General features: G+C 32.3%; 1 protein-coding gene across 2 annotated transcripts; it reads left to right on the plus strand.

Moving 5' to 3' along the window:
• Nucleotides 1-3806: 3806 nt before the first annotated feature.
• On the plus strand, nt 3807-16121 carry LOC134710203 (protein angel homolog 2-like). Of its 2 annotated transcripts, none has more exons than XM_063570441.1 (4): nt 3807-3968; nt 9777-10003; nt 11096-11165; nt 11686-16121. In XM_063570441.1, the coding sequence occupies exons 1-4, from the start codon at nt 3866-3868 to the stop codon at nt 12615-12617; spliced, it is 1332 nt and encodes a 443-aa protein (XP_063426511.1). In that variant the 5' UTR covers nt 3807-3865; the 3' UTR covers nt 12618-16121. The 2 variants fall into 2 exon arrangements, with proteins under 2 accessions (XP_063426511.1, XP_063426510.1); XM_063570440.1 differs by lacking the exon at nt 3807-3968 and adding an exon at nt 6607-7636 and having other exon boundaries at nt 11686-16118.
• The last annotated feature ends 488 nt before the right edge of the window (nt 16122-16609 follow it).

Raw genomic sequence — 16609 nt, forward strand, 5'->3', positions numbered from 1 at the left:
CGCAAAATTTGAAAAAAATTTCGTCGTATATTGCTATCACGTTGGCGTCATCGTCTGCGTCATCGTCCAAATTCTTTTAGTTTTCGCACTCTAACTTTAGTAAAAGTGAATAGAAATCTATGAAATTTATCACAAGGTTTATGACCACAAAAGGAAGGTTGGGATTGATTTTGGGAGTTTTGGTCCCAACATTTTCGGAATTGGGGGCCAAAAAGGGCCCGAATAAGCATTTTCTTGGTTTTCACACTTTAACTTTAGTTTTTAAAAGTTAATAGAAATCTATGAAATTTTGACACAAGGTTTATGACCACAAAAGAAAGGTTGGGATTGATTTTGGGAGTTTTGATTCCAACAGTTTAGGAATTAGGGGCCAAAAAAGGGCCCAAATAAGCATTATTCTTGGTTTTTGCACAATAACTTTAGTTTAAGTGAATAGAGATCAATGAAATTTAAACACAATGTTTATGACCACAAAAGAAAGGTTGGTATTGATTTTGGGAGTTTAGGTCCCAACAGTTTATGAATTTGGGGCCAAAAAGGGACCCAAATAAGCATTTTTCTTGGTTTACTCACCATAACTTTAGTATAAGTAAATAGAAATCTATGAAATTTAAACACAAGGTTTATGACCATAAAAGGAAGGTTGGTATTGATTTTGGGAGTTTTGGTCCCAACAGTTTAGGAATAAGGGGCCCAAAGGGTCCGAAATTAAACTTAGTTTGATTTCATCAAAAATTGAATAATTGGGGTTCTTTGATATGCCGAATCTAACTGTGTATGTAGATTCTTAATTTTTGGTCCCGTTTTCAAATTGGTCTACATTAAGGTCCAAAGGGTCCAAAATTAAACTAAGTTTGATTTTGACAAAAATTGAATTGGTTGGGTTCTTTGATATGCTGAATTTAAAAATGAACTTAGATTTTTGAATATTGGCCCAGTTTTCAAGTTGGTCCAAATCAGGGTCCAAAATTAAACTTTGTTTGATTTCATCAAAAATTGAATAAATGGGGTTCTTTGATATGCCAAATCTAACTGTGTATGTAGATTCTTCATTTTTGGTCCTGTTTTCTAATTGGTCTACATTAAAGACCAGAGGGTCCAAAATTAAACTTAATTTGATTTTAACAAAAATTGAATTCTTGGGTTTCTTTGATAACTTGTACTTAGATTTTTGATTATGGGCCCAGTTTTCAAGTTGGTCCAACTCAGGATCTAAAATTATTATATTAAGTATTGTGCAAAAGCAAGAAATTTTCAATTGCACAGTACTCAGCAATAACAAGAAATCTTCAATTGCACAGTATTGTGCAATAGCAAGAAACTTTCAATTGCACAGTATTGCGCAATAGCAAGAAATCTTCAATTGCACAATAGCAAGTATTTTCAATTGCACAGTATTGCGCAATAGCAAGAAATATCTAATTACACAATAATGTGCAATAGCAAGAAATTTCAATTGGAGTTATCTTTCTTTGTCCTGAATAGTAGTTCAATCAATTTAAATCAATGTTTTATACAATACAATGTATATTCACTTTTACTACCAACTGATAAATTAAAACAATCTTCACCATTCAGTGATAACAAGCACTTTTTTTACATTTTGATATTTTATGATGTATTTAAATGAGTGATTATTGCTGCAAACTCCATTAGAAATTTGAATTGAGATCGGTTTTGGAATAAAGGTTAGGAGGATGTGAAAAAAAAATTGGGGAGAAGGGGGGGATTAATTTTTCTCATTTGAAATTTCATAAATAAAAAGAAAATTTTTCAAATATTTTTTTGAGAGGATTAATATTCAACAGCATAGTGAATTGCTCAAAGGCAAAACAAAAATTTTAAGTTCATTAGACCACATTCATTCTGTGTCAGAAACCTATGCTGTGTCAACTATTTAATCACAATCCAAATTTAGAGCTGAATCCAGCTTGAATGTTGTGTCCATACTTGCCCCAACCCTTCAGGGTTCAACCTCTGCAGTCGTATAAAGCTGCGCCCTGCAGACCATCTGGTGTGTGGTTTAGTTTGTATTTCAAGCACTTTTAGCAATAGGTCAATTATATAATGGAACCATTGTAAAGTGTTCATGTCTGTCTAGCATGTATCATCTGACCTTAACATAATTTTCATGGTTCATTGGTAAAGTTTGTTAAGATTTTCTTGTTCTTGTCTTTTTTTCAATAACCAGAAGCTATAGCTCTACTATATTTTGTGTATACAAAATCTTAAAAACTAAATTTATCATACCTTATAAAAAAAAGAAGATGTGGTATGATTGCCAATGAGACAACTATCCACAAAAGACTAAAATGACACAAACATTAACAATTATAGGTCACCGTACGGCCTTCAACAATGAAAAAGCCCATACCTCATATAGTCAGCTTTAAAGGCTTAGTTTCTTTTATGCTTTTTGTTAAATCATTACCTTTAAGACTTTCAACAGTAAAGCAAGTGAGACATTCCGTGTGTGCACTCTTGTTTAATTTATTATCTGAATGAATTTTAGGGTTTACCTAACTTTACCATACCAAACCATGGACAATTTCTGCTTGCAATATTTGGAGACAAGTCTTCTTGGAAGACTCACAGTGGGTTTTTACACAACTGCAAACATTTAAAATGTTTTTGGTCGTATATTGGTAATACGTCGTCATCAGCGTTGTCTGAGATAGATGGTTTCTGCATAATAACTTTAGTATCAGTGAATAGAAATCAATAAAATGTTAATACAAGTTTGAGAACCACTTAAGGATGGTTAAAATTGGGGGCTATTGTTCCACTTGTTTAGGAATAATGGGCCAAAAAAGAGGCCCAAATAAGCATGTTCGTAGTTTTCAGACAATAACTTGTGTTAAAGTGTATGTATCTCTGAAAATATTCCACAAGTTTCCATACAACAGAGGGATGGTAAGGATTGACTATGGGGGTTATGGTCCCAACCATTTCAGAATTAAAGGCAAAAAGGGGGCCAAACGAGTTTTTTTCTGGTTAAAGAACAATTACAACAATTTAAAAGCAGTCTAAGGGAGGTAATCCAATCTCAATTAAAAAAACATTATTTGATTACCTCCCTTACACTGGTTGTAAATTACGTATTAAAAAAGAAAAGAATGATTGTCTGGAGGTGATTAGCTGTCAACTTATTTTAATTTCTCTCGGTTTGGAGTTTCTTTTTTAATTTTGTTACTTTCTAATGATATATCTGTCAACATGCACGTGTATCAATAAATACAATTCATCAAGAACTATTCAACACTGCATGAGGAGCCGATAGTTATTTCGCCGATTTCATTAAAAGAGAGGCGAAAGATACCAAAGGGACATTCAAACTCATAAGAAAAAAAAACTAACAAAGTTTAGAAAAGAACCAACAAACAAATAACAAATAGTACGCAAAACAAATCATAAAAACTAAAGACTGAACAAAACAAACCCCCACTGACTTTGTAAACTAGGGGTGATGTCAAGCCAGGTCACAGCTCTTGAAGGATAAGCAGAATCTGCTCCACATACATTATTGGGGCGCCCTTTCGCGATGCGCATGTTCATCAGTACAAATTCGGTTTTATTCTAATTCGTTATGTCACATTCGGGGAAAGGGAACATATTCGCAATCATCTGTGAAACGGAGCGATATATGCCAACCAACTCGTGATATTGTAACACTGTCACCCACAGTTAATAATGATTCTGTTGAAGACCATGTTCAATGATTCTCTTGGAAAACTTTTTCTAAACAATCACATGCTGTTCCGTGCCCTTATGGCGCATCGAACGTAAATATGTATACACGTCACAGGCGTTGTTAAGGTATTAGCAACGTAAGGGAATGGGGGGTCTTCAATAAATGAAATGATTAATGTTACGATTCCTTTATAAACGATGTTCACATCATATATTGACCAATAAAATATACATAAGGTATATAGACATGTCTGGGAGACAAAGACACAAGTATACAGGTAAGTTAGTATATCTGTCTTCTATTTATGTAAAATTATTTGTATCTTTGGGTTGCTGTCTCTTGTAGGGACATACAAAAAGTTCACTGTTCCTATCATATAGCACATAATTGGCATAGTAGGTCCGCGGGGGCTAGTTATAAAACTGAAATAAATAAAATACCCATGCAGTGGTCATAGGATAAAAAAAAAATATAAGGGGAGCAGTTGACTGTCCTATAAGAGGGGGTCGCTACAGTCATGCTTCAACGATTGTCTATATTTATATCAATATTTCATATGTCAAGACAATGTCCCCTTTATAACTTTTTAAGAAAAGACTTTTATGATAATATTCTAATAGGTTGTAAATTTTTAATGTGAAGCACAAGTGCCAAATTTAATTAGTTTTTTATTCAAGAAAACCTAGCGGTGCTGAAAAGTATTGCCATTTATATTAATATATGTTTCTCTTTTTGTTTATATAGATTAGACCGTTGGTTTTCCCGTTTGAATGGTTTTACACTAGTAATTTTGGGGCCCTTTATAGCTTGTTGTTCGGTGTGAGCCAAGGCTCCGTGTTGAAGGCCGTACTTTAACCTATAATGGTTTAATTTTTAAATTGTTATTTGGATGGAGAGTTGTCTCATTGGCACTCACACCACATCTTCCTATATCTATTTGAACTGAGAAAGCTATCAATATAGTACAGATATCGTTGAGAATATTTGCCTGTTAATATTACAAATAATTGTTATGCCTTTTTCTTCTAATATGTGTGTGGCTTTGATCTGGCAGAATTGAGATGATTATATCCATATCTATACATGGTGTGAATTCAGTCGATGCAGATTGGTCATAAGTATACTGAATTATTCGTGACTTACGATTTTTTGTGAGACACCAAAATTGTGACCAAATACAGTCCAGGACTGATGTGCTTTCGAAAATCGGAGTTTTTTTGTGTAATAATAGGTGATCTTTGATTCAAGGTTTCTGCCTAGAATATGAAAGATTTGGAGAAAATCAAATATATTTAGAAGTGATTTAACCTTGTGAATTTGACATTTTTGTAGTGTCTATTGTTGCTCTATAGACTGTCTATTATCTCTTTTAGTTTTGTGTCACTGTGTCATTCGATTAAATTGTATCATTGACCGGCACATTTCTTTTGTGCTGAAACGAAAGTCTAGCCATGGTCACTAAGTCTACACGTTATTAAAATAATGATAGATACACTGGCTTTGGAAAATTGTGTAATGCAAAACATAACAGAATTACAATACATCCATCAAAAAAATAAATCTGCTAGTTTTAAATCTGTTTGTTTTAATAGGGGAAAACGGTCGGAAAAAAATGTGTGACGATAACACCAAAGATATATAGAGCCTATTACTCCATGCGCTGCATTCAGGTACAGGGTTGTGTTTTAAAAATCGTACCGTGAGTAGCTGAGTAGGAATAATCCGAACAGAAACGGTATTCAGTAGGGGGAGGGGCGGGGCGGTGTCAATGAAATAAGAACTAATTTGAATGAAGGATACTGCTGTTCCAAGACCGCTGAACACTCCAACGTTACTCTGTCATCAATGCTGGACTGCATTAGAACTGGGAACAGTATATTTCTTCCAATACCAAGGAGATCTGAAATATATTTGCATAACAATCTACCATTATTTTTGCGTTCAGTTTCTCTATTATGCGAACCTAAGTATACTATAAACTACTTTTTTTTGCTATTAACTATCAATTCGATGTTTACTATCCACAGCGGTCACTGATATATACTGTGACCTCCATGATTATATATATATTTGTATAACAAAAAAATCCTTCGGTCATTATATATGATCAGTGACCTCTTCGGAAAGCCAGTAAACTTGGAATTGATAGTAAATTGCAAATACAAGATGTGTATAGTATATTTATATTAATAAAATACAGTAAAACGCTAAAAAATAAAAATTGATGGAATTTTTTTTTTTACGTATTTTGAGAAAGCCGGCGGGGCCCAGAGCGCTAAAATTAAGTATTGTCCCGAAGTACATACAATATCAGCTTCATTATCTCTGGGCCGGTGTTTGCAACTTTCCAGAGACTTGTATATCACAGGCACTTGTCTTAGAATTCTCCCCTTATGTACCTTAATATATTTCTTAATGTGTATAGGACATTTTTTCTGAGACAAGCTATATATATATATAGCTATATGATTCATATGGTATATGTATGATAAATATATCTGATTTTTCCAAATATACCGCTAGTAATGTAAAACATCTCTCCCAGTGGCGGATCCAGAAATGTTCATAAGTGGGGGCTCACTGACTGACCTAAGAGGGGGCCCGCTCCAGTCACCCTTCAGTGATTCCCAATATAAGCAACCATTTTTTTCCCCAAAAGGGTGAGGGGCTCCCCCCCCCCCCCCCCCCCCCCCGGGCCTAAATCCGCCTCTGTCTCCTGCTTACAATTGTAAGGGTGGGGATATAGAATCTTTCACTTTGTACAAACAGCATATAAGTACAAAATGTTTAATTAGTGTTCATTTTCTTGTTACAAATCCTTGTGTGTTATCGAAATTTAAGCCTGGCCGGTTCTTGTTGAGGTTAATGACATTATTCGGTAAACACGGAATTTAAGACCCGTAGTCGACTCGTGTGTTATTATAATCAAGGACGAAAACCCAGTACATGCATGACACAAAGGAGTGATTGATAAGTGGTTGCTTTGTTTATAAAACTTTTCGGCACACTGCCAATGTTTTCAAAATAAGAACATTTTGGGTTGAATGTGAAAGAGCTAAAAAAACATGACAAAGTGCTGAAGTCTACGAAAATATCTAACCATGCATGCGATAAAACTTGTTTGAAAGTGAAACTAACATTTGAACAAGTCACATTTATTCTATTTTCTTCAGATCAAAACATTTTTTTTAAAAAGAAGCACGTATCAAAGACTTCTGTTATAAGGCAGCCCAATAGTGAAACACTACATGTACATGTATGATGTAATATTGGTGAAGCATATCCTATGTTTAATCCTAAAGGTCAAGGTTAAAGCTTATTGGGTTTTTTAAACCTAAGAAGTATCATGATAAGTATTTTTAGAATGGATGTCAAGTCACTAGTGGTATTGACTTTGTTTGAGAAAGATGTTTTCGAAAATGCAGTGCAGGCTTTGTATATTGGGGAGACTTGTGAATCAAAGAACTGTTAGTACCAAATCATCAATTACTTGTACTAATGGAACTTTAATTAATTCCCGTGAAAAAGAGAATTTGTTAGATAACCACAAATGTTATATTCAAAGACAAATAATGGAAGAAAGAAAATCTAACATTGACAATTCTGAGTCGAGTTGTTCTAAGGAAAAAGGAATGCAGAAAAAGTGTAGTCAAAAAAATATTAATGTATTAGACGACCCAGCTGTTATTCAAGTTGGAAGTACTATGAAATCTTGTACACATGAAGTAAAAGAGGAAATATTTCAGTATAAAAAGGATCGTTATAATCGAAGATCAATTCCATTTTCCTCAGGATTATTGGAAAACAGCTTTCATGCAACTGTATCTCAAAAAAGAAAAGTTCATTTGTCTGGAGAATCTAATTATAAAGTAGCTCGAACCAAAACTGATGAAGTTCTTGAACTTGCTGAAGAGATAAAATGTCCGAACAAGGTTCAACAAATAGGTACATGTTTATTTTCATTTTATTTTATGTCATTGTATGTGGAGAATGTGAATTTATTTTATGTGTTTAACCATTTGTTAACTGTAAACATGGTTAAGTAAAACGGTTTTCTATTAAAATACATGAATATTTATATTTACAAAAATGCATCTCGTTAGGTTAAGGTTCATCATAACAAACGGACAAATATGGCCGTATTTACATGCCAAAAATTACTCTGAGTACAGACTTACCTGTAAAGTTGGAAAAGTTTTAATGCCTAGCATCCACTAGATATAAAAAAGTTAAATCCATTTTGTGTTTCAGAAAGATTAAATCTCTTTTGGATTTTGATGGGCATTTTTTTCCCTTCATGCAAAAGGTGTGAAAATTGACTAAGTTGTGGAACAACTATGAGATGCTCCCTCAGGTAAAAAACCGGTTTGTATTGTTTTCATTGTCCTTAATTGACATGGACACCAGGTATCTTCACAACTATAGGTGAGTTAAAGAGTTTATCTGAGTCAGTGAGTGGACAGTATCAAAGTAATGCAGGTGTTTGTTTATTTTTGCACCTTCTGAAGAAAGGAAAAAAAATGCCCAGCAAAAACCAAGAAAGATTTTATCTTTCTTAAACACAAAATGCATTTAACTTTTATATATCTAGTGGATGCTAGGCATTAAAACTTTTCAAACAGCACAGGTAAGTCTGTACACAGAGTAGTTTTTGAGGTAAAAATACGGCCATATTTGTCCATTTGTTATGATGAACCTTAATGCAAAGTCACAGGCATTGATACATTTGTATGTTACATGTTGTTAAAATGTTTAAACAAGAAAATACAATGTACCATTTTATTTCAACAGAAATTTAAAACCAATTTCACGTAAATCATGATTATCATGATATCAGACATTAAAACACGTCTAAAACTTTGTCAGTTTGTCATAGATACAGGAAGATGTGGTACATGTATATGAGTGCTAATGAGACAACTCTCCATCCAAGTAACAATTTATAAAAGTAAATAATTAAAGGTCAAGGTACAGCCTTCAACACGGAGCCTTGACTCACACAGAACAGCAAGCTATAAAGGGCCCCAAAAACTACTAGTGTAAAACCATTCAAACATGAAAACCAACGGTCTGTATGCCAATCAATACAAATTTCGATATATCATTTACATTAATTTTATCCTTCTCTGTGAGTATAACTTTATCAGGATACTGCTCCAGCAATGGCACACAAGCTTAAAATCTCTGCTTAAAGCTTTATATATTTCAAAAGGTGAAACACTGGATGCATCATACGTTTTGTGTTCTTTGTAAACAAATTGTTTTCATTTTTATGTTTCAACAACTTTATATTTAATAATTAAAATCTATGTTTTTTAAATTGTGTACTATCATGACCATCTATTGTGTTTATCTCACTTGACTATTTAATTTTGGGCTCCATTCAAGGTTAACAGGTCTGTCAGACAGGGCTCACCTGATCATGACCCCATTCCATGGACCAGTGATCAACATTTAGATTTCCTGGTCAAGTCTATATTTCCAATACACTACATGCCACATGTGCCATTAGATTCGCATTTTGCACTCAGTCATTATGCCCATAGTAGAATAAGGCAAAACTTTTTTTATGTCCCCTACAGATTCATGTTATTTGTCAACATGAAAGCAACCCAACAACTATAAAAAATACTCAAATGGCAACACACAGCCTGAAACAACAGACTGGCGTCCACACAAGCCCACAAGAGCACTAGTTTACAAAAGCTTGAAATAATTATAGAGTAAAATAAAAAATATATGGAAATAAGAACAAATGTGAATAACATGTACACAATAAGCTACACATTTTCTGTATTCCTTGTGAAACTGAATGTATTTAGACCCTTCTACAACGAAATTTGTTTTACATAGATATAGGAAGATGTGGTGTGAGTGCATGCACACATTTAAAAATTGCGGTTTTTATCCAACGCAATCATAGGTTTGAAAGAAGTTTTCAATTTAGACTTGTTTATATATACAAATGTATATACCGTAGTATATACATGTAGCTACATGTATCACTATCAGATATACATATTGGAGTTAGAAGTCTTATTTGAATAACCCACATGACGCATGTCTTTTACATTGTATATTACAGATAAAGAGTATGGTGTGAATCGACAATGGGAACTGACCAGATTAGGTATAGAACAGCTACAAAGACCCAGACCTGCATTTGAATTTACCATAATGTCATACAATATCCTGGCTCAGAACTTATTGGAGGACAATGAATATCTATACAAAGAATCCCCAAAACAAGTTCTAGACTGGAAGTACAGATCTGAAAAATTGCTGCAAGAGATTCAAGCTCTAAATGCTGAGGTATTGATGATGAACCTTAATATAGTGTGAAATGAGTACAGATATATAAATGCATGAGTTCTATTCCCTGCAAGGGAAGAACAAAAATTTGCTTCCACAAATTTACAGATCTAACATTGTTGGGCTATTACATTGTATAAAGAGGAATTATAATACATGCATGTATGCCTTGTCAAGTAAAATATTAAAATATTTTATTGGGACACCAGGCACTGTTCATTTTGTGTATTGGCATACTATATTTTGACTCTCTCATATTTCCCCCCACTGCTACACATGCTATTTATTTTTTAAATAAGTTCAGTCATTGTCACAATGAGTGACAGTCATTTAAGCAAAGTCAATATGCAATATAATTCTAGAAGTATTATGGACAGACTAGATAGATATATATGTGTGCCACTTAAGTAAATGTCCTTAATATTAAAACAAAAGGAAGACCTTGCTCTAATTTTTGGCTCTTTGAACTAAAGACAAGTATTTGTCTGAAAACTTCCTTATTTGAACAAAAGAGTTATTTTATTTAAGGATGACAACTTTTACTAGTCTATTCATTTATCTTAAATTAAACATGTCAAATATATCCTGTAATTTTAAAGTAATTATATCATTGAAGAAAAGAAAAGAAGAAATTTCTGATAATATTACACATGTAATTATATATGAATGTATGAGCAATGGTAAAAAAACAATTATATCCTTTTTACAACTTTAATAATCTGTTTTAATTTTACTAAATTAGAGTTTTTACATATTATGTGTAGGATACATAAAGCATATTACAAATCAAATAATCCTCTTATATATATATGATTACATGACATGTACAACAATTATTGTTTTAAGTATCGGGGATGGGGTGTAGGGTTAGGGAGTTCTAAAGACTGGAAAGTCATTTAAAAAATTGTAGGTAGAATAAAAAAAAAGTACTATCTACATTATACATGTATATGGATAAAAGGGTATTTTGGGTAGTGTAGTATACATCTGTATACATGTACATCTATAAAACAACAATCTGACAATAGCTATTTCATCACATCTTCATGACATTAATACATTCTCAATACTTTACTTTTAATTTAATTTCAGATATTATGTTTACAAGAAGTAAACAAAAAGCATTACACAGAATTCTTGGAACCTAAACTGAAACAGCTGGGTAAGACAATAAGATAGACATGAAATTATTGCTTGGAGACAATAAATACCTTAATAAGTAAATTGAGGTCGCTTGGCTGTCATATTCTTCATCAATCCACAAAAAAATGATAACCACAAAAATAAATGAATCCACAGTAATAAACAGAAGGAATTCATCAGAGCAAAATACAAGCAGAATCTATACATGAACAAGCCATCAGAGGACCAAATGATCCAGTTTTAAAGCATGTCAAATTTAAAAATGAACTTCTTGGTTTTGAGTACTTTCTTTGAGAAAGGATTCACCAAAGTAGAAAACAAGAAAATCATAAAACATTTGCTGAACATAATGCATTTCTTTCAATATTAGTACATGCATAAATCATGATGTACAGGAAAAGAGACATTACGTTGATTTTTTTCTGTTTTTGTTAACATTTGTACATTTAGTAATGTTTGAATTTTTGCAGAGATTCAATATTTTCACTACTATAAAGAAGAAAAATCCATGGATTAAAATTACTTCAATTTTTATTCAGGTTATAATGGTGTGTATGTCAAGAGAACTGGTGACAAATTAGACGGCTGTGCAACATTTTTTAAAAGAGAAAAATTTACTCTGGAACAGAGTGTTTCTGTGCCTTACTATAAATCTAACTATAGTCTGTTGGACAGAGACAATGTTGGTCTTGTTGTTAAACTTAGACCGCATAAACACCAATATTCAGAAGAAGATTCCATTTGTGTAGCTAATACTCATTTATTATTTAATCCAAGGAGAGGGGATATTAAACTTGGACAGGCCATGTGTCTTCTGGCAGAAATTGATAAAGTTGCAAAAACCAATAAAAATCGTCATTGTCAGGTTCTCATGTGTGGGGATTTCAATGCTACACCGTTTAGTGACTTATATAAGTTCATGGTTCAAGGGTTCTTGAGGTATGAAGGATTACTAACAAGGACTATATCTGGTCAGAGAGAAGGGCAATATGGCAAAGACAATTATTTATCACGAGATTTTTTTCCGTCAGATGTAAACATTTCGGACCAGTGTCAACATATAGAAAGTGAAAACAAACACGCTTCTAGAAGATCTCACCATCAGGAGAACTATGGACATAGGAGCCAACCAGCTGTGTCACAGTCTTCAGGGTGTATATGGCACAAGTTGAATTTAGTATCAACATATCGCCACACTATAGAAAGACTGGGACATTATGAACACGAAGTCACAACACAACACAGTGCCGATGCTTGCACAGTGGACTATATATTTTACAGCGTCCAACATAGGAACGTGCATACACGACGAAACAAGCACACGACCAGCAATATTATGGAGGACAAACTCAGATTATTAGGTCGCTGGGGCCTCATGTCATCCAGAGAAATTCAAGAACTTGGTAATTTGCCAAATCAATATAATCCTTCCGACCATTTACCTCTGTTGGTTAAAATGATGCTGATTTAATTATGAAAAGGTGCTAGTTATTTCCATTAGATTTGAATCTTCATGATCTTTGATCTTAATTCTGCTTCTACTTTCATTTAGTGCTAACACATGAACAGTGCATTTTCTTACTATTTTGACTTAGAAGTTTTTTATACTTTCAAAATATGTGGTGCTGTGTATGTAAGTTTTGATTTATCATTGTCAATAAATATTTAGAACTGTACAAATGTATATAAGTAATTTTGTTAGTGGGACAATAAGGGGTAAAAATGTTATTGTATTTTCAATTTTTCATTGAAGCCAAACAAACACCAAAATTGCAAATAAATCAGCAATATAATTGTTTTCTAATCACTTGTATAGAATTGGATACACATATACACTGCACATATATCATGTATTAGTTATACCATTAATTTGAAGACAAATTTTATTTCTCAAATATATCTGATATGCATCATGTGCATATGTATAGCATTATTTCAAGACAGCATTTCCTAATTATGCTCAATTTCAAAGTTGTATTTAATTATTTTTTTGTATTTTCTCAATAAACATTGATAAATGCATATACAATGTTATCCAAATAAACCTCTTTTTAATAAACTATGTTAATTATAATTAGGAATAACTGTAAAAATTGGTATTAAACATGTCAAAGGAGGATTTAAATGCTTATAATTTATAAATCGTAAATATGTTATTTAAACTCTTATGATATGTCTGAAGTTATTAAGATGAAATAATAACAGTCACTTATAATCATGCTGTTTACAAATTAGGAATATATAGATACATGTTATATATTTGTATTTTCTAATTTCAGTATTGAATCGAAAGGTTATACTTTAAATAATCAAAATCCTTTCACAACTAGTCTAGACTAAATGGATTAAAACTCAGCTTAGTCAAAGAAGGTGATCAAAGGTTTAAGACAGTAATGTGACCTTTACATGTCTATATTAGTGTATATGTATGATAGTGAATGTGTTTGTCAGTTTGATTGATTTGTACCTCCATTGACTTTCATTGGGTTTCTAAAATGCATAGGTATCAACATCTTTTTGATTTATACTCTAATGTATGGTTAAAAATTATCTCCCCTTTTAGTAGAAGTAAGTTATCAGCACTTTTGGGTATTTAGCTCAATTGTGTCCATTGACCTTACTTAGAATAGTCTTGACTCTTGGACTACATTTAGCCTTATTATGTCATACAACAATCACCTTTCAAATATATGTTTGTCATGCATATGTTTTAAAGGAGTAGGGGCAATCAGGCCCTTATTTGGCCCAAAAATTACTGCAAATTTAAAAGTTATCACACATAATCTTTAATTACTGAAAACTTGACTAAGGTATAAGGTACTAAGAAAAACAATACAAATTTGACATCCAACAAGTTACCATGGCAACAAATCATGACCTAATTTGCATATTTTGATAAATTTCGTGATTTTCCTTGTTTTTTCATCATATTTTAAGTAAATATCAGATTGAAAAAGTATGTGCACACCCAAGAAACAACTTTATATTTGGTGAGATTATGCCAATAGTTATTGTAAAGCTTCTATTAAATTATTTTGTTGTTTCTCGGCTGCGCAGGATGTTTCCACAACAGAAATAAAGACAAAAAACTGCATAAATTCTGTATTTTCCATCGTTTTTGTGAAAACAGTACATATCATGACGTAATTGTGACGTCATAAGATAAAATCTTTATGTGTTTCATTTATATTTCTTGACCCTATGCATTTCTAAACATTATGTGCCAATTTGAAATGGTTATCAAACATTTTATTTTCTTGGGCCAAAACTAGGCTGTTCAGGACTGTGTTCATTAGACGTTCGCGGTACCGCTATTAATGTATTGTAACGTCATGCTACTTATGACGTTGTGATTTATGTGCAAATAGAGATTAGAATCAATACAAGTAGAAACAGCTGGTATTTCCCTTAATGCCCCTACTCCTTTTTATGCAATATTTTGTGTGAACTTGTACATACATGTACATGTATGTGTGCATGTGTAAGTGGGCTTTAGTTATGACTGACAAATTTGCAGGAGTGAAAATTTGTCAATTGTGCAGTCTTTAGAATTTTTGCCTCTGTTTTGTACAAAGAGTGGTGGCATTACTAATGTTTTGAATGGGTTTATTTTTTTAACCATCCAACCACCTACTGAAAGAGAGATTTGATTTTTTTTTTGAAATTGTTTTCTTTTAACCATTCTGTTTTGGAGTATATAATATTATGTATGTACATGGTATGAAAAGTTTTTTGTTAGAACTTTTGAATAACTTTTGAATAAATTAATGTTAAAATAATGTACAGATTATATTTTTTGAAGGATATACAATGTACATGTATATTGATATATATTAGTCATGTTAGTATTACTGAAAACAAATCATGGGCATTATAATTATAGACTGTCTTCATTTTTTTACACCCAAATCATGTATTTAAAGAGTTAAATAGTTTTCTTGCAAATGATTATTCAATTTATTTTTAAGTTGAATTACATTTTTGAGATATTAAAATCAATATTGAATGAATGATGAGATGAAACAGCTGACTTAGTGTGATTATTACTTAACGTAAATTCAGAAATTTTTAATAATGCAAATTAGACTATGTGTGAGTATCGCAACTATAGAATGATAGAACTCACAATCTGAAATCTGAAAATAAATTTCTAATATCAGATCTCACATATTTGACAATTTTTCAAAAATGTCAATGATAAATGCACACAATACTTTCTGAATTTACAGTATATGACAGTATTTGGGTTGATTTCCACTATATTCATTTCATGTTGGCCATTAAGGCCAAAATAGTATCATTCTCTTCAATTTCTTTGTACATAACAATCTAGGACATGCTCGATGGCTTATTTTGAATGTAAAACAAGTCACATAGTTTGACTTTTTTGTGGGGTACCATATGAGGTAAAATTTAAAGCAGTTTAGCATGTACCAAGAAAAGCTTCTTGTAGTGAAAAGTCAGAAACATTTGGATTTAACCCAATGAAGTTCTTTGAAAATTAAATTCTGTGCAAACTTTAATAACCCCATAGGTTTTACATTTTGATTCTATGAACCCCTTGTCTCTGCACTATAGACATGATAGAACATAATAGAACTATAAAATCCAGTTTCTTCTTTACAATTATCATATTGAGAAATCATGTTAACAAGTTGTAATTGTGTTCCTCACTTCAAGGTCTATTAAGGATATTGACCCAAACAAATGTAAGATTCAACACCTACATGACCTGATATTGGTTAAACCAATTGTTCTTTGTTAAATCATAATCATGATATTAATAAATTTAACTATTTCAATGCAAGAATTTTGTTGATTACAGTTGTATTTTTACAAGTTCAATAATTAATGTCAGTGAATGTTGTTAACTCTTAAAAAATGACAAAATTCATGTTACGTTTATTATGTTATCAATATAATGATTTTTCTTTTGTTCCATTATTAATCATGTCAATTGTTATTTTCAATGTAAATAAAATATTTTTCAATTCATGCAATTGTTGGCAGCAGTTTGAATAAATGTTCATATTTAATTTTGGTGTTTTTTTTTTTTATATAAGAGTCAGCAAAACAGTGGCCATTTACATAGCCTTCCAAAGGCATGACAGTGATACAGAAGATATGTTCCAGTCAGGAATTTCTGAGGGAAATGCAGTTTTAATTCATGTTTGTTGGTGACCCCTGCCATATATGTTCCATTTTTTTTTTATCAAAAATCCATTAGCTGAATTTTTCTTTTGAGTTTTCAAATTTTGTCATGTTAGAGCCTTTGGTAGCTCACTATAAACCAAATTGTTGCTCAATGTTGAAGGCTGTAAACAGATCTATATATGTTAACATGCTTGTCCTGTTGTAGAGGCGGATTTAGAGTGGGGCCATGGGGCAAAAATTTGGTTGATTATATAATTACTGAAGCATGACCAGGGCCACCCCTTCTTAGGTTGTCAATGGGCCCCCGCT

This window comes from Mytilus trossulus, chromosome 3 (assembly GCF_036588685.1).
Source record: "Mytilus trossulus isolate FHL-02 chromosome 3, PNRI_Mtr1.1.1.hap1, whole genome shotgun sequence".
NCBI lineage: Eukaryota > Metazoa > Mollusca > Bivalvia > Mytilida > Mytilidae > Mytilus > Mytilus trossulus.